The following is a 13,735-nucleotide window of genomic DNA, read 5'->3' as shown; positions in this document are numbered from 1 at the left end:
AACGGCAAAATCTTTATATTTATTATTTGAATTTGTTATTAATACAGCAAGCAAAATATTCCCTTTTTTCTTTAAATAGTGGGAGTCTAAATCCTTGTTTAATAGATTTGTTTTAGTTGATTTGGTCCTTCCACTCCAAGATTGTTCAGAAAAGCACACATTTATACTTAAGAATAAGATGAAAATATTACAATTTCAGGTGGTCTTGTTCTTTGGCTTGCTAAAGTATGCCGAGTCTGCATCCTAAAAAAGGGAAAGTTTCAGAAAGAGAAAAATCAGGGAAGAGACATGAATCGAAATTGTATAGTTCACCAAAAAATGCTAATTCTGTCATGAATTACTCACTCTCCAGTCATACCAAATCTGAATACATTACTTTGTTTGCTTGAACAAAGATAAAGATATTTGGAAGAAGGCGTGTAACGAAACAGTTCTTTCGTTCCTTTGACTTCTAAATGACAATGGTAGTCAAAAGTACCCCACAAGTGTTTGCTGTCCTACATTCTTCAAAATATCTTCTTTTGTGTTCAACAGAACAGAAAATATAGAGTAATATTTCCTACTATGGCAGTCAATGGGGTCCAATAACTGTTTGGTTATAAGCATTCTTCCAACTATCTTTCTCCATGTTAGACAAAACAAGGACATTTATACATATTTGGAACAACTCGAAGGCAGGTAAAGGATCAAATATTTATAGTCAATCTAACTGCAGTGTATTATCAATATAATCTACTTGAATTAATATCTAATCTGTATTCATTTAAAACAGTACTCACCAGTCCGGCTTTGAAGTTCTGCACACGCCTTTTACCCAGAATATTTGTGAAATACCAAGCCAAAGTGGGAGTGTACTGCCACATATAGCAGAACAACAGAAAGGGCTGTTGAGCAATCCACATCTCTTTCACATGGTTGGCCAGACCTACCAGTATGAGGTGGACACAGCGCTCTGTAGACATTTTATGCGTTTGATCACTAGTTTTGGAAACAGGCTAGTGGAAGAAATGTGAAAATAAATTAAAAAGACAAATGGCAGTGTTCTGGTGTAATGGTGAACATTTTTGCTTTTTGAGCTGATGTGGCACCTTCTCAAGCTGCTCGGTGAAAGCATTGTGAACGATGCTTGATATTACAGGTCCGGGGCAGATTGTACTGATAGTGATGTTTGGATAATCTGCGAGTTCTGTTCTGAGACTGTTAAAGAAACCCTGCAGAAACAACAGATTTTATTCCATTCAGGAGTTTTTTCTTTTAAAGTCCGGGTACTGAGAATTCTGAGAATTGTTTCTAAACACATTGTAGATGTTAGAAATGTATTGCTGAAACACGGTAACAAGACTCAGAAGTATGTAGTACTGAATTGTAGAGTTAAAACCGTTAAACAGTTTTTCACCAATTCTCTGTCAAGGATTTTCTGGGCGGGGCTAAAACAGGGGGGTCGATGATGCAATGGAGCTTCCGAGCATGCATGGCCCCTCCATTTCACTAGATCGCCTAGCATCAGGCGTCTCCTCAATCACAAGCTCATGGTTGCAAGCTCTCACACACACGCTTTCAGGCTCTCTCACCCTCTCACTCTGCCAAACTAAACAAATCTCATGCCAAATAACAAGCAAACGGTTACACAGAAGGGAATGGTCGAAGGAGAATAACGTCCCAAACGGAAGGGGATCACTGCGCGTGATTGCGACTTCCTTCATTGATTATCTACTGATGAATATCGTGCGCATTGACTCGAGGGTGTTTGAATTCAAATCCTCCCATAAAAACATTCATATTAACCTACTGGCGACTCAGGTGGAGCAATGTGAGTGGGCGTGGCTTCTTCAGCACCAACAGCAGACACGCCCATAGCATTTGAGAGCAGAGTCCTGATTATTTTTCCAAGATTTTGATAACTTATTTTAATTACTTGGATGTTTTTTCTCCATTCAAATTTGGCTGTTGGTTAAAAACACAATTTTCTGTTGTGTGACAAACTCAGAACAAATATTTAACGTCACTTTACTTGGTTTTAATAAATGTCTATATGACAATATTTCCTGTATCAGACAATGTTACAACATGTACATGTTTTGTGATAATTTGGTCAACTAATGTGTGATGTTTGCTCTCACCTGCACTGCGTGCTTGCTTGCAGAATACCCTGTTGCTAGTGGTACCCCTACAAAGCCTGCGACGCTACTGACGGTTGCTATGATACCACTACCACGATGCATCATGTGGGGTAGCACCTGCTTAGTGACAGATACGGTGCCAAGATAGTTGAGCTCCATAAGTGCCTCGTACACATCCACATCTGTGTCGATAAAAATCGACCGCTGGGTCCGACCACCGTTATTTATCAACACATCTATCTGAAAATGCAGACACAACCAAAGAGTCGTCAGACTATTTAATGAAAAATACAAGACTGGGAAATCTTTAGAAAAACAGTGCAAGGTTTTGATCATGAACTTGATCCTGGACTATTTGTGTATCAGACTAACTGAATTATTTCAGTTAAAAAGAATAAAAAAACATCTGGTGTGAAAAAGAGGATGCATTTACATCACCAAAGTGCTTCAGAGCTGTCTGCGTTTTTTCCTTATGCGATGCACGGTCCGTCAAATCGAGGGGAATAACAAGAATATCCTCATCCTTTAAAGAGGAGCGCTCTATCAGGAGAAAGAGAATGTATTTCAGCTCTGTGTCATAGTGTGTATGCTTTCAGCACATGATTGTGTAATGCAGGACAGACATTCAGGGTCACACTCAGTGGCTATAAAGAGACATGAATGACTGTGTACATATTTGACTCCTGGGCGCTTTTGTGCGTTAACTCTAGTATTGCACGCTTTCCTCTGAGCTTATCATACCTAAACATGAGCGCTTCACCCTCTCCAGCTCATTCTCTCTACGGGCAGACAGCACTAGACGAGCACCAAGCGCAGAGAATTGATAGGCCAGTTCCTCCCCGATACCACTGGATGCTCCAGTAATCCAGACAACTTTGCCTCGCAACTTTGCCTCTGAAAAAATTATTACAAACATGGCATTGTATGCGTGTTAAACGAGCTCTTGTAAAATTAAGTGAATTCAAATTCAGTGTATATATCTCCTACCAACCTATTGGTTGGGTCAGCACTACATTAGTACATACAAGTACTACTTTTACAGAGATGCAGTATATAGTTAAAAGTAGACACTGCTCCTTATAAAAGTATGCAGTGATGAAATATACAAATTCAAAATAGAAGACAGAAAATGCAGATATAGAGAAACGTGTACGGTGTGATTCTTTCTTGCACATTATTTTTTAAACAGAACGCACTTCAATCCAATCTCTGACATGTATGCATTTGACAGGCTTACTGTTCTGTTCGAACCCATGACCTTTGTGCTGCAACTGAGCGAAAGTGCACAGTATGTCCTTGTCGCGGTCAAATACTAGTTCAATTTGTATGAATGAAGATGGATTGTGTGAACCTGCCTATTTAAACACAGTCAACCACATGGTGCCAATTCCACAATCGTAGAGTTGTGACACTTGAAGTTGTGACAGCCCATACAAATACAGTCAAATAACCTTCTACCGTTGGTCTCGACATACAAACGGTGATGAATACAAAACATTATTGCTGTAAGAAAAATGCATGTCCTTTTCTAAACGATTTACCTGGTGTGCTGCCGAACTTCTCCGCCCATAATAAAGTCAGATCGGCATCACCGAAAATGAAGCGAAGAAGTTGCGTAAAGACATAAACGGCGATTCCTAAGACAATCACACATGACCAGCACACATCCATTTTATTCTGCGCTGACGCAAGAGTTTAGAGACTTTACAAACTCCCGAAGCAAGTACGGAGGTTAAAGTGTATCTGGCTGATAACGTTGGTGCTCCTTGCGCAAGCAGAGCGCTTGAAAGCTCTGTGTGTGAATTACAACATGCGTCTTCCGTATCAGATCTGCGGATTTAAAATCGCATACGACCCGGCAGGACCCGCTGTATCATTCAAAACCTTCCGGGTTCAGATTCTGTCATTATAGTGCGCACTGCAGCGGTTACACTGTTTATGATTACGTTTATTTTCTGACATACGCGTTTAGTTAAATATGAAGTGCTGCTGGTACGCTGTTGTCTGTCGACATATTAAGTCAAAACAACCCTCACGAAGAGTCACGTGGTTACTTACGTCAGTTGTTACTACTGTACAAAAAACTGGCCTGTGCTATGCAGAGAATAAAATGTTTATAATTAATACATTTATACATTAATAAAATGTAATAAATGCAATTATACAGTAATAAAATGCAATAAAAGCAAATATAAGATCTAACTGAATTAAAACATTTAATCGTTTATATCTTGTCCATTGAAATGGCTTTTGGTCAATTTCTGAACAAATGTGTGGCAGTGTTAATAAAAATGTTTTAGACAATAATTGTATGAAACAAATTGCATTAAATTCTCAAGACAGTTTGTATACATTTAGAATGGGGTTAAAAGGGGCACTTTTTGAGGGGTTATGGAAGTAGGATCGATGGTTTAAGGATGTAATGGTGATGACAGAATGAGGTGCAGATTGGGGGATAGTGAATGAGAGATGAGGATGATGATGGAGAGATGATGATGTCATTCTTTTAAGTACGCAGCCCTGCTCAATCCACATCCGGGTCCCTTCGCTGCTGCTGGTGTGCAGAGATTCGGTCCCGAACACAGCGGACCAAATTTGCGGTCAAATCTGCCACTTCTCATTTAACACATACATTCGGGACGCAAAATAAATGGGAATGATGCATTCCTGGTTCAGACAGATAATGGAGGTTCGCTCTTTCACAGACTGAATGCAAAGCAAAACAAGCCACCAGCCTGTTTCTCTCTCTCCACCGCCGCGCTCAGTTTATATCTATTACTTTCTCTTCGCCCTTCGCTCTCTTTCTATTGTGAAATCCTTCGCTACAGAGCTCTCTGGGACTTGTTGAGTGGGTAAGTTACTTTGCTTTTGTGATATACATATATGAATGATAGACGTAGCCTGATAGCATGCATGCTAAGGGAGTATGTCGCTGTTGCGTGAGCTTAGCGGGCTGACCCTCCGCCTGTATCCGACGCACAGCGCTCAGAGGCCCCTAAGCGGGACACTTTATCCCGAGGCTTCATGCGGGCCTTGTCAGCATTTAACCTACTTCATACTCCGTCAATGAACGTCTCGCAGACATTTAACTCGTTCTCTTTCACGTTTAACGTTACACCCGCTAGAAGACTGTACTTTGTTTACTTGTTTTGATTACAGCGAGATCATGTCAAGTACTAACGGGAGTGTCAGTGTTAGCATGATGCTAATCCATAAGTAGGCTCGCGACACCATGACGTAATGTGGAATACAGGCGCGTGAACATGCGGCAGGTCTGCACGCGCCTGTTTAAATGTCAAATATTAGCACCACCAACAAGGGCGAAGAACATGCATTGCGCCTGTCTGAACCTGAAGTTTACTTTTAGCAACAAGCCCAAATCTGCAGCTTCATCACATTTATATATTGGTCAGGCATTTACAGGCTCATTTTCTCAATACACAGGCCTTGTGCCCAGTTTGATGATTATGATTGATGGGTGGTGAATTGTGGTCTGAATCCATCTGTACTTTTCTATGTTTAGTAAGAGAGTGTGTAGTCTGCATAACACTGTGTTAGCCGACGGCCATACATGGCAGAGAACCTTCTGTGTTTGTCTGGCTGCCTTTGTTATGTGTGTCTGTGTGTTTAAACTTGCGTCTGGTTTCTGTTGGCATGCCTTTGGTTTATTTCTAAAGTGGCCAGTGGCATGACAAGACTTTGGGAGTTTCAGTCGTTGTGAATTATAAATAGAGACGTGTGTTTGGTGTGTGAGCGTATACACTTGATTCTAGTAGTGAATGTATTTTTTTTATACCAACTGCCATCCCTCCTATTACAGGTTTCACAGGTTCATGTAACCCAATTGTTTTGTGTGATACGCTGACATTGCCCTTGGTAAATGCTTATTGGGATTGACGTCAGTTATTGATCAGTTTTAAGGTTGATGTTTGATTAACTGTATAAACCAAATTTTGGTTGTCAACCTGAACATATTCCCGGATTGTATTTGTGTTGAACCTTTACTCCCACCATGCCTTTAGTTTATTTCTAAAGAGGCCAATGGTATGGTATGGTTTCAGCCATTATAGGCAAATGCACTGTAAATAAATAAATGTGAAGGATAATGTTGGTTCTTCTAGAAAGTAAACAATTTAAATACCACACAGCTAGTTTCACTAAACAATAAAAAGTCTTCAGTGTCTTCCATATAGTGTCTTGCATTGGTTAAAAACAAGCATTGGTTAACCCAGTGCTTAGTTCAGCCCACACTTACTTTTCTATATTTTTCATCATCCTTGAATATTTTCTTTCAGATTCTTAAACGATAAAGATGGGTGCATTTCTGGATAAGCCAAAGATGGAGAAGCACAACGCTCATGGCGAGGGAAACCACCTGCGCTACGGCCTAAGCAGCATGCAGGGTTGGCGCGTAGAGATGGAGGATGCGCATACTTCTGTCATCGGTCTGCCCAATGGCCTCGACCCCTGGTCTTTCTTTGCAGTTTATGACGGGCACGCGGGTTCGCAGGTGGCGCGATACTGCTGCGAGCACCTCCTCGAGCACATCACCAGCAACCCTGACTTCCAGGGTGGGGGCGGAGGTGGCGGTCCAGACGCGGAGCCCAGCGTGGACTGTGTGAAAACCGGTATTCGTACAGGTTTTCTGCAGATCGACGATCACATGCGGCAGATCTCGGAGAAGAAGCATGGGGGAGCAGACCGCAGCGGCTCGACGGCTGTCGGTGTGATCATCTCGCCCCGCCACATCTACTTCATCAACTGCGGAGACTCGCGGGGGATGCTGAGCCGCGGAGGGGTTGTGCACTTCTTCACACAGGACCATAAACCCAACAATCCACTGGAGAAAGAGAGAATTCAGAATGCTGGAGGGTCTGTGATGATCCAGCGTGTGAACGGGTCTCTGGCGGTGTCCAGGGCTCTGGGGGACTTTGACTATAAGTGCGTGCATGGGAAGGGTCCCACGGAGCAGCTGGTGTCTCCGGAGCCGGAGGTGTATGCTATAGAGCGATCGGAGGAGGAGGACGAGTTTATTGTACTGGCTTGTGATGGGATCTGGGATGTGATGGCTAATGAGGAGCTGTGTGATTTTGTTCGTTCCCGGCTTGAGGTGACTGATGATCTGGAGAGGATCTGCAATGAAATTGTAGATACCTGTTTATATAAGGTGGGTGTAAACAAACACTCTCACCAGAAATAACCAATGTATGTTTCTGTAACATTTGTTGATAATTGCGCAACTTGATAAATATTACAGTAATCACTTATTCGCAAGACCCTCGGATGTGTTAAATCTATGCTCAGTGCTTCTCTGGTTCTGTATTTGAACTGCTCCTTTCATCTGTGATTGGACAGGGAAGCCGTGACAACATGAGTGTAGTGTTGGTGTGTTTCGTCAATGCACCGAAGGTTTCTCCTGAGGCTGTCAAAAGAGAGGCAGAGCTCGATAAGTACCTGGAGAGTCGAGTAGAAGGTAGGCTCAAACTGCTTGTTGTTCAACTTTAAGGGATATTTCAGAGACGAAACAAAATTGTTTTTTGTTTTACTCCCTCTCAAGACACCCTGACGGAATATGACTTTCTTCTTGAAGAATTATGCAGTCTGAGTTATACCACGTATCATTTTTCTTCCAAGCGGTAGAACAGGAGTAAATGGGGTGCAATTTTTTGAAGCTCCTAAACGTGCACCCATCGATCAAAGAACCGCTCGAAACTGCTCCGTGGTCTTACCAAAGGTCTTCTGAAGCGAATCGATCCATTTGTTTCAGAGAAATATCCATATTGACAGCGCTATTAACATCATCAACTTCCCTCGAATGCACGTGAACCAGAGGCTTGTTCTTTGATCGATGGATGCACTTTTTGGAGTTTCTAAATACAACTTCCCATTCTATCACTTTAAAGAAAAATGATATGTGATATTCTATCTCCGACTGCATTATTCTTTAAGAAGAAGGTCATATTCAGTCAGGATGCCTCGAGGGTGAGTTAAACATGGGAAATTTTGTTTTGCCTCTGAAATATCCCTTTAAGCAGTGAGCTGGATTTCATTCAGCCAAATAAAAAAATGAAACGAAATTGATTTCTCTTAAATGTTCTGAAACAGAGATTCTTAAGAGGCAGGGGGACGAAGGCGTGCCAGACCTGGTTCACGTGATGCGAACTTTAGGATCTGAGAGCATCCCCAATTTACCACCTGGAGGAGAGTTGGCCAGCAAGTGAGTTTGCACTTTCTTCCCTTATCTCTCTCTCTCTTTATGTCTCTCTTGTGATCGGCCCATATTGGCAACATTTTTATGAATAATTGGTGGATCAGTCTCACCTGTTGAGAAATGTGTATTTTCATAACTGACATTATACCACGTCTTTATAGACAACAAGGCAGCCAACTAGATTTTAGAGGAGAGCTGCTGTTTCTTACCATATTCCCCCGCTTTCCTATTAGATGCTTATACCTGTGTTTGTGTTTGTCATAGGCGGAATGTAGTTGAAGCTGTATACAACAAACTCAACCCGTACAGGAATGAGGATACAGTGAGTACATCACACTGACCCTGTGTGTGTGTGTGTGTGGATGCTGCCATGTTTTGTTTTTGTGTGTGTCTGCATGACTGCATTTGTCATCTTGAGCAAGTCATTTCTTTGTGCATGTTGCCACCCCACTTCATAATATCTGCTCAGACAGTGCTTTGAAAATTCCAATAGATTAGAAATAAAATTATTATTTACATCTGCATTTATTTATCTAAAAATGTTTTTGTAGTGTGTGAGATTTAATTTAAAATCAGCATCTTCAGTTGCTCGGATTTTGATTTTTTTTTTTTTTTGACATGCAAACCTGTCTGTTTTTCTGGTTTGTCTCCCCTAATTTCAAAAGCATTTCAGGCCACATGGGAAGTCATAAAAAACTATTCATTTCTGTTCTTTTTGCTCTCCTCCTAATGAATCTATTCTCCCTATTTATGTCATCTCATTCCTATTCATGAGGGGCAGTTCAGCCTGCTAAGTGTGAATTCTGGTGGGTTGGTGTGAGCATTTGTGGGCTAATGCTGTATGATACGTTGGTGGTGTTTTTCCTCTTTGGCGCTTCACTTTTAGTTGCATCCTTGAGTACCGCTTTCAAGGAAGCTGTAGGTTTTTATTACATTTTTAGAGCCAGTGTGTTATAACAGCCAGTGGGGTACTAATAGCAAGAGTAGTTAACAGAATCCCTGTCAGCTACTATAAAAAAAGTCCAGAGAAGCTGTTGTGACTAGCACTGTTACAGGTTAGTTTCTTGCAATGCATCAGTCAACCCATCGCTACCGGGGCAGTCAAAGACAAAACCGGTGCTTTAATGAAATATATACATGGACTGGGAGATATTGTTAAAACAATTATCATTTGATATTTTCAGATTTTTGCATTCAGCATGTATCTTGATCTATATAACTAAATTCCTTATGCTTTATAGATACACTCAAAACCATCTTGAATGTCAGATATATTGTCTAGGTTTAAACGTTTAGATGGCAGAGCATCTTTTTTTTTTGTCCTTTTTTTGCAAACATGTTGCTATTTGTGTGCTTGTCTGATACTGTGACTTCCAGTATCGTCGATATGTCTATGCATTCATTCCCGCATTCATGTTTCCTTATAAAATCTGACCATTCAGTTAATTATTGATGTTTCATGAAAGTGAAGCTTTTTGCGAAAGCTCCTCAAATACACCAAATGCTGTCATTTCTCTCAATTTGGATATTTTCTTGAGCCCAAGGTGATCTCAATCCTTCCAGCAAGCTTCCATTGCCATTTCCTAAAATGAATTATTTCTTCACTTTCCTCACATATCTCATTTATTCATTTTATCTATGTTTAATGATGTGTAAAACACACCTCATTTCCTGAGTGGTTGGAAATGAGGAGCTTGGTGGCATTTCACAAGCTGCTCTCCTCCTCTCTCCATTCAAGGACTCTGCATCCACGGATGACATGTGGTAGCCCTGCCCCTTTATACACTGCACAGAGTTTACAACCCTCCAGAACCCCCCCGCACAAGAACTCCACAACAGGACCCGGCACCAGAACCCTGCACAAGAACCCTCATACAGACAACTACTACAGGATCTGCACAAGAACCCTACCACAGCCCAGCTCGGCTGCTCTGGACTGCTCAGAGGAAGAGGAGGAAGGGGCTTATGTCTCTTCTCCCTTGTTCACATAACCTTCCCTCTCAGAGCAAGGCAATGGTACCTTCTGGAAATGTCTGCATACTCTTATGTCCCGAATCACTTTCTTCCCACAACCTTTTATCCTTAACCCTCTTAAATTTTTGTTGGTGTAATAATTAATTTGATTCACATTTCCTTGTGTGTTTGTAAATTTCAGCTTTTATTTTCTGTGAAGTGCAACTGTCTTGTACAAAGAAAAGCCTGTATCAAATGCAGCTTGTTTTAAGTTTATAAAAAGGAAAAAAATGGCACATCTTTATGCCCCCGCCTGCTTTTCTGTTTCCTATCCAACTGGCAAAAACCATCACAGCATCGGCCTCCCCAATTTCCCTTAATGTCTATTTTTTTTTTTTAAACAAAACCTTTTTGTATTGTTATTTTATAAGTGAAACGGGTAAATTATATGGGCTCACAGCACAGTACAGTAAGCTTTTTTGTAAATCTACGGCACAGATGACAGTAATTATGTTCTCTTTAGTACTACTGTTTTTCTCTTTCTAGTGGGGTCTTTTTTTCCCCTCTTCCTCTGAGGAAACCGCTTTAAGTCCTGCTTAAAATAAGCTGAACTTGCGTGCGTGTGTAAGAAAGTAGAAGTGTGAGTGATAAATAAGCGATATGTGTGCATGTTCAAACCTCCCCAACTATTCCCATAGTGTAGCTTGTTTTATGCGTAAATGTCTGTTACCTGATTGGCCCAACCTTGACTCCCCCCCCCTCATTTCTTTCGTCATCAACACTAGGACTCTCTTCATTCAGTGTTCCACAGCTTTTGATTTTTAAGACAACTAATAGGAACATACTAGACCAGCACATGTGCTTGCTGGGAAAAGGAATTGTTAGGAAGCACTCAAAATTGAGATGCCCTGTTAAGTGTGTGTGGATGTTTGTGAGAATTTTGTGAATGGATGTGTGTGAGATTGCATGTTTTATTGTGCTTAAAACGATGTGGGATATTTAAGCTTTTTGACACGCATATAAGGCTTTAGCTGTAGCACTCGCTCATCTATCCGAACTGCTCCGAGAGAGAGAGAGAGAGAGTGTCACATGCTTTCAGATGTTTTGGCTTTTTCCTACTTCAACTATTTTATTTTACATTGATTATATTATCTGCATCCTTCTTCGTTTTTTGGATGTCTTTCAAGTTTTTAATTTGAACATTTTTGTAAAAGAACAAATTGAGTGTAATGCAGTGAGCCGGCCTCCTAGTGCGGCGCTTGCACGTGTTCCTCTGACCAATAGGGAGCGCAACAGAGTCCTGTTTGCTGCTAAGTATGTGATTGATTGATTTATTCCTTTAAATGCTCTTTGGTTATTTCCTTTTGCCCCTTTCCCCTCTTTCTCCAATGCTATATGTAACGTGTAGTTCTGATTTTCTTTTCTTTGAGAGGTCTAAAAGATTGTCACTTCTGTTCAAATGTTCTTTGATTGTCTGAAGTGTAACATGGTAAAAAAATTATCCTCAGAGTCTGTGTCCCTACCTCCCTAAACTAAATCATGTTTGTTGAATAGATTATATTGCAGTAAGTCCCTTGAGTCTGAATAATAGAGTTTTTCCTAATCCCATATGTTTGCATACTGAAATAAGGGTATAGTCTTTCAAAAACCTCACAGGGTGATTTTAATAAACTTTAAAACTAATATTGTTTTAAAATGACAATCTAACAGTGTATAGCTAATGTAAACAGAAAGAATCTCCCTGTATCATTTATGCTTTGGCTTGTGTTATAACATGAGCTTAAAGATCATTGTGTTTGTGTGCGATGTATGTTTTCCCCAGTGGAAGTTGAGATATTTGTGAAATGGGAGGATTTGGAAAATAAATCTGTGATTAAAGGGACAGTTCATTTACAAAACGTTTTGATCACCCTTTTGTTGCTGTAAACCTCACAACAACAAATTTAAACAATGTTGTCTCTTTTTCCATGCAATGAAAGTTAATGTGGACTACAATTCTGCCTAACAAGTCTTTCCTTTACACTTAAGAAAGAAGACTGAGAAGATTGTAAAGGTTAGGAACAGCATGAGGGTGAGTAAGTGATTGGAATGATGATTTTACCGGATGAACTATCCCTTTAATACAATGTTTTAGGATGGCATTAGAAGCCAGGATATATTTGTGTGTTTTGGGGTTTTGCGTCTGGAAATCTGTAGTCGCTTTAGGAATGTAGACAAGAGGAACAACTATTAACAGGCTGCTGTTGGTTTGCTTAACCTTCAGTTTGGACTTTTAAACAACTTGTAAGTTAAAGTTGACATTGCGTTTAACTGTACTTTCGAAGCTTTCAGATAGCTGCAGTGTTTTTATATATTGCTGTTGTACAAGTTTATCCCTTCATTATGTTATGCGTCCAGATAGATCCAGATTTTTTAAATCAAAACAATTAGGGCAGGAGAATTGAGTTAAAAGGCTGGGTAATGGCATACAATGAAAACATACATCACCAGTTATTGACTGCAGAAGTATTTATGAATGTGTTATTACTTTGTCCTGTCACTCAAGTTGGCAAGGGCATTTTTCAAGGAATTCATATCGTGCATGAAACTGATTTTTTTTATTGTGCGTAAGCTTTTTGGTTGACTTTTCTGAAGTCGACCGAATATGCTCGTATTTTAGTTTTATGCTCTTAAATCCCTTTTCAATGTTCGCTAGTTTCATAGTGTTATCTTGGTAGACGATTTCGTTGGTATATCTGGACCTGCCTTCTTAAACCAAGTGATTAATGCAGCCTTAACGCATCCTGCGAAAACCCACCCTTCAAACCCCAAAAGCTGTCACAGTGTGCTCATAGGTTGCTGTAGGCTTTATATGACAGAGTCTCCTACGTACCTCCACGGTTTTGTGCAAAAGCGAATTTTGCATTTAATCCAGTGGACACATTCTCATGGACACACGTTTGAAATCCCACCTCCGACCCAAGGGATTTGCGTTTTGCCCACCTTCGACCCAAGCGGGATTTGCGTTTTGCCCATTTCAGTCATCTGCTGTCCTCATAAGCTAAGCTATTTTTGTTAAATAATTGATATGTATATTTGTATTCATTTATAAATATGTACACAAAATGAAGTGAGTAATCAAGGATAATCTGTTTTCCCTGTAACCCACTGTGACCCTCTGGTCATCTTCTAACTGTTCCACTGTCCGTTTTTGTTGTTTTAATCTTTTCAGACTGGAAATAAACCTATTTTATTTGAAAATAGTGTATTTGTGTTTGTTTTTCTGTTTCGGGTTGACTATTTGACTAGTAAATTTTGCCAAAAACAGGCCCAGGGCTGTTGTGTAATGCAGGTTAGTGTTCTCTTTAAAAAATAAATTCTCTACCATCTGAAGTGGATTGCGTTTTCATTTGGCAATTTCTTTGCAGTACCATATTTCATCTTTGTATTTATGGACCTAATACTGTTTTGC

General features: G+C 40.3%; 2 protein-coding genes across 2 annotated transcripts; one reads left to right on the top strand and one right to left on the bottom strand.

The window, feature by feature from the left end:
* On the bottom strand, nucleotides 1-4,148 carry dhrs7 (dehydrogenase/reductase (SDR family) member 7). The gene is made up of 7 exons (XM_056760850.1): nucleotides 3,662-4,148; nucleotides 2,862-3,014; nucleotides 2,554-2,660; nucleotides 2,121-2,360; nucleotides 1,089-1,211; nucleotides 780-995; nucleotides 1-243 (listed from the first exon to the last, which is right to left on the bottom strand). Exons 1-7 carry the CDS (start codon nucleotides 3,789-3,791, stop codon nucleotides 196-198), a joined length of 1,017 nt encoding a protein of 338 aa, XP_056616828.1. The 5' UTR covers nucleotides 3,792-4,148; the 3' UTR covers nucleotides 1-195.
* A 493-nt stretch (nucleotides 4,149-4,641) lies between these two features.
* Nucleotides 4,642-13,531, top strand: ppm1aa (protein phosphatase, Mg2+/Mn2+ dependent, 1Aa). The gene is made up of 6 exons (XM_056760684.1): nucleotides 4,642-4,972; nucleotides 6,416-7,287; nucleotides 7,476-7,593; nucleotides 8,226-8,337; nucleotides 8,596-8,653; nucleotides 10,070-13,531. Exons 2-6 carry the CDS (start codon nucleotides 6,433-6,435, stop codon nucleotides 10,097-10,099), a joined length of 1,173 nt encoding a protein of 390 aa, XP_056616662.1. The 5' UTR covers nucleotides 4,642-4,972; nucleotides 6,416-6,432; the 3' UTR covers nucleotides 10,100-13,531.
* The last annotated feature ends 204 nt before the right edge of the window (nucleotides 13,532-13,735 follow it).

The sequence above is a fragment of the Triplophysa dalaica genome, chromosome 11 (assembly GCF_015846415.1).
Source record: "Triplophysa dalaica isolate WHDGS20190420 chromosome 11, ASM1584641v1, whole genome shotgun sequence".
Classification (NCBI taxonomy): Eukaryota; Metazoa; Chordata; class Actinopteri; order Cypriniformes; family Nemacheilidae; genus Triplophysa; species Triplophysa dalaica.
This window is presented reverse-complemented; position numbering and strand designations above follow the sequence as displayed.

What these genes read in the sequence shown, in the direction of transcription:
- dhrs7 (XM_056760850.1), bottom strand. Translation starts at nt 3,791, where the DNA reads ATGGATGTGTGCTGGTCATGTGTGATTGTCTTAGGAATCGCCGTTTAT. An exon ending in GGTGAAGCGCTCATGTTTAG is followed by an intron (nt 2,661 to 2,861) that starts GTATGATAAGCT and finishes TTCTCCTGATAG; the next exon opens with AGCGCTCCTCTTTAAAGGAT. An exon ending in CAAGCAAGCACGCAGTGCAG is followed by an intron (nt 1,212 to 2,120) that starts GTGAGAGCAAAC and finishes TTGTTTCTGCAG; the next exon opens with GGTTTCTTTAACAGTCTCAG.
- ppm1aa (XM_056760684.1), top strand. Translation starts at nt 6,433, where the DNA reads ATGGGTGCATTTCTGGATAAGCCAAAGATGGAGAAGCACAACGCTCAT. An exon ending in TAGATACCTGTTTATATAAG is followed by an intron (nt 7,288 to 7,475) that starts GTGGGTGTAAAC and finishes GTGATTGGACAG; the next exon opens with GGAAGCCGTGACAACATGAG. An exon ending in GGAGGAGAGTTGGCCAGCAA is followed by an intron (nt 8,338 to 8,595) that starts GTGAGTTTGCAC and finishes TGTTTGTCATAG; the next exon opens with GCGGAATGTAGTTGAAGCTG.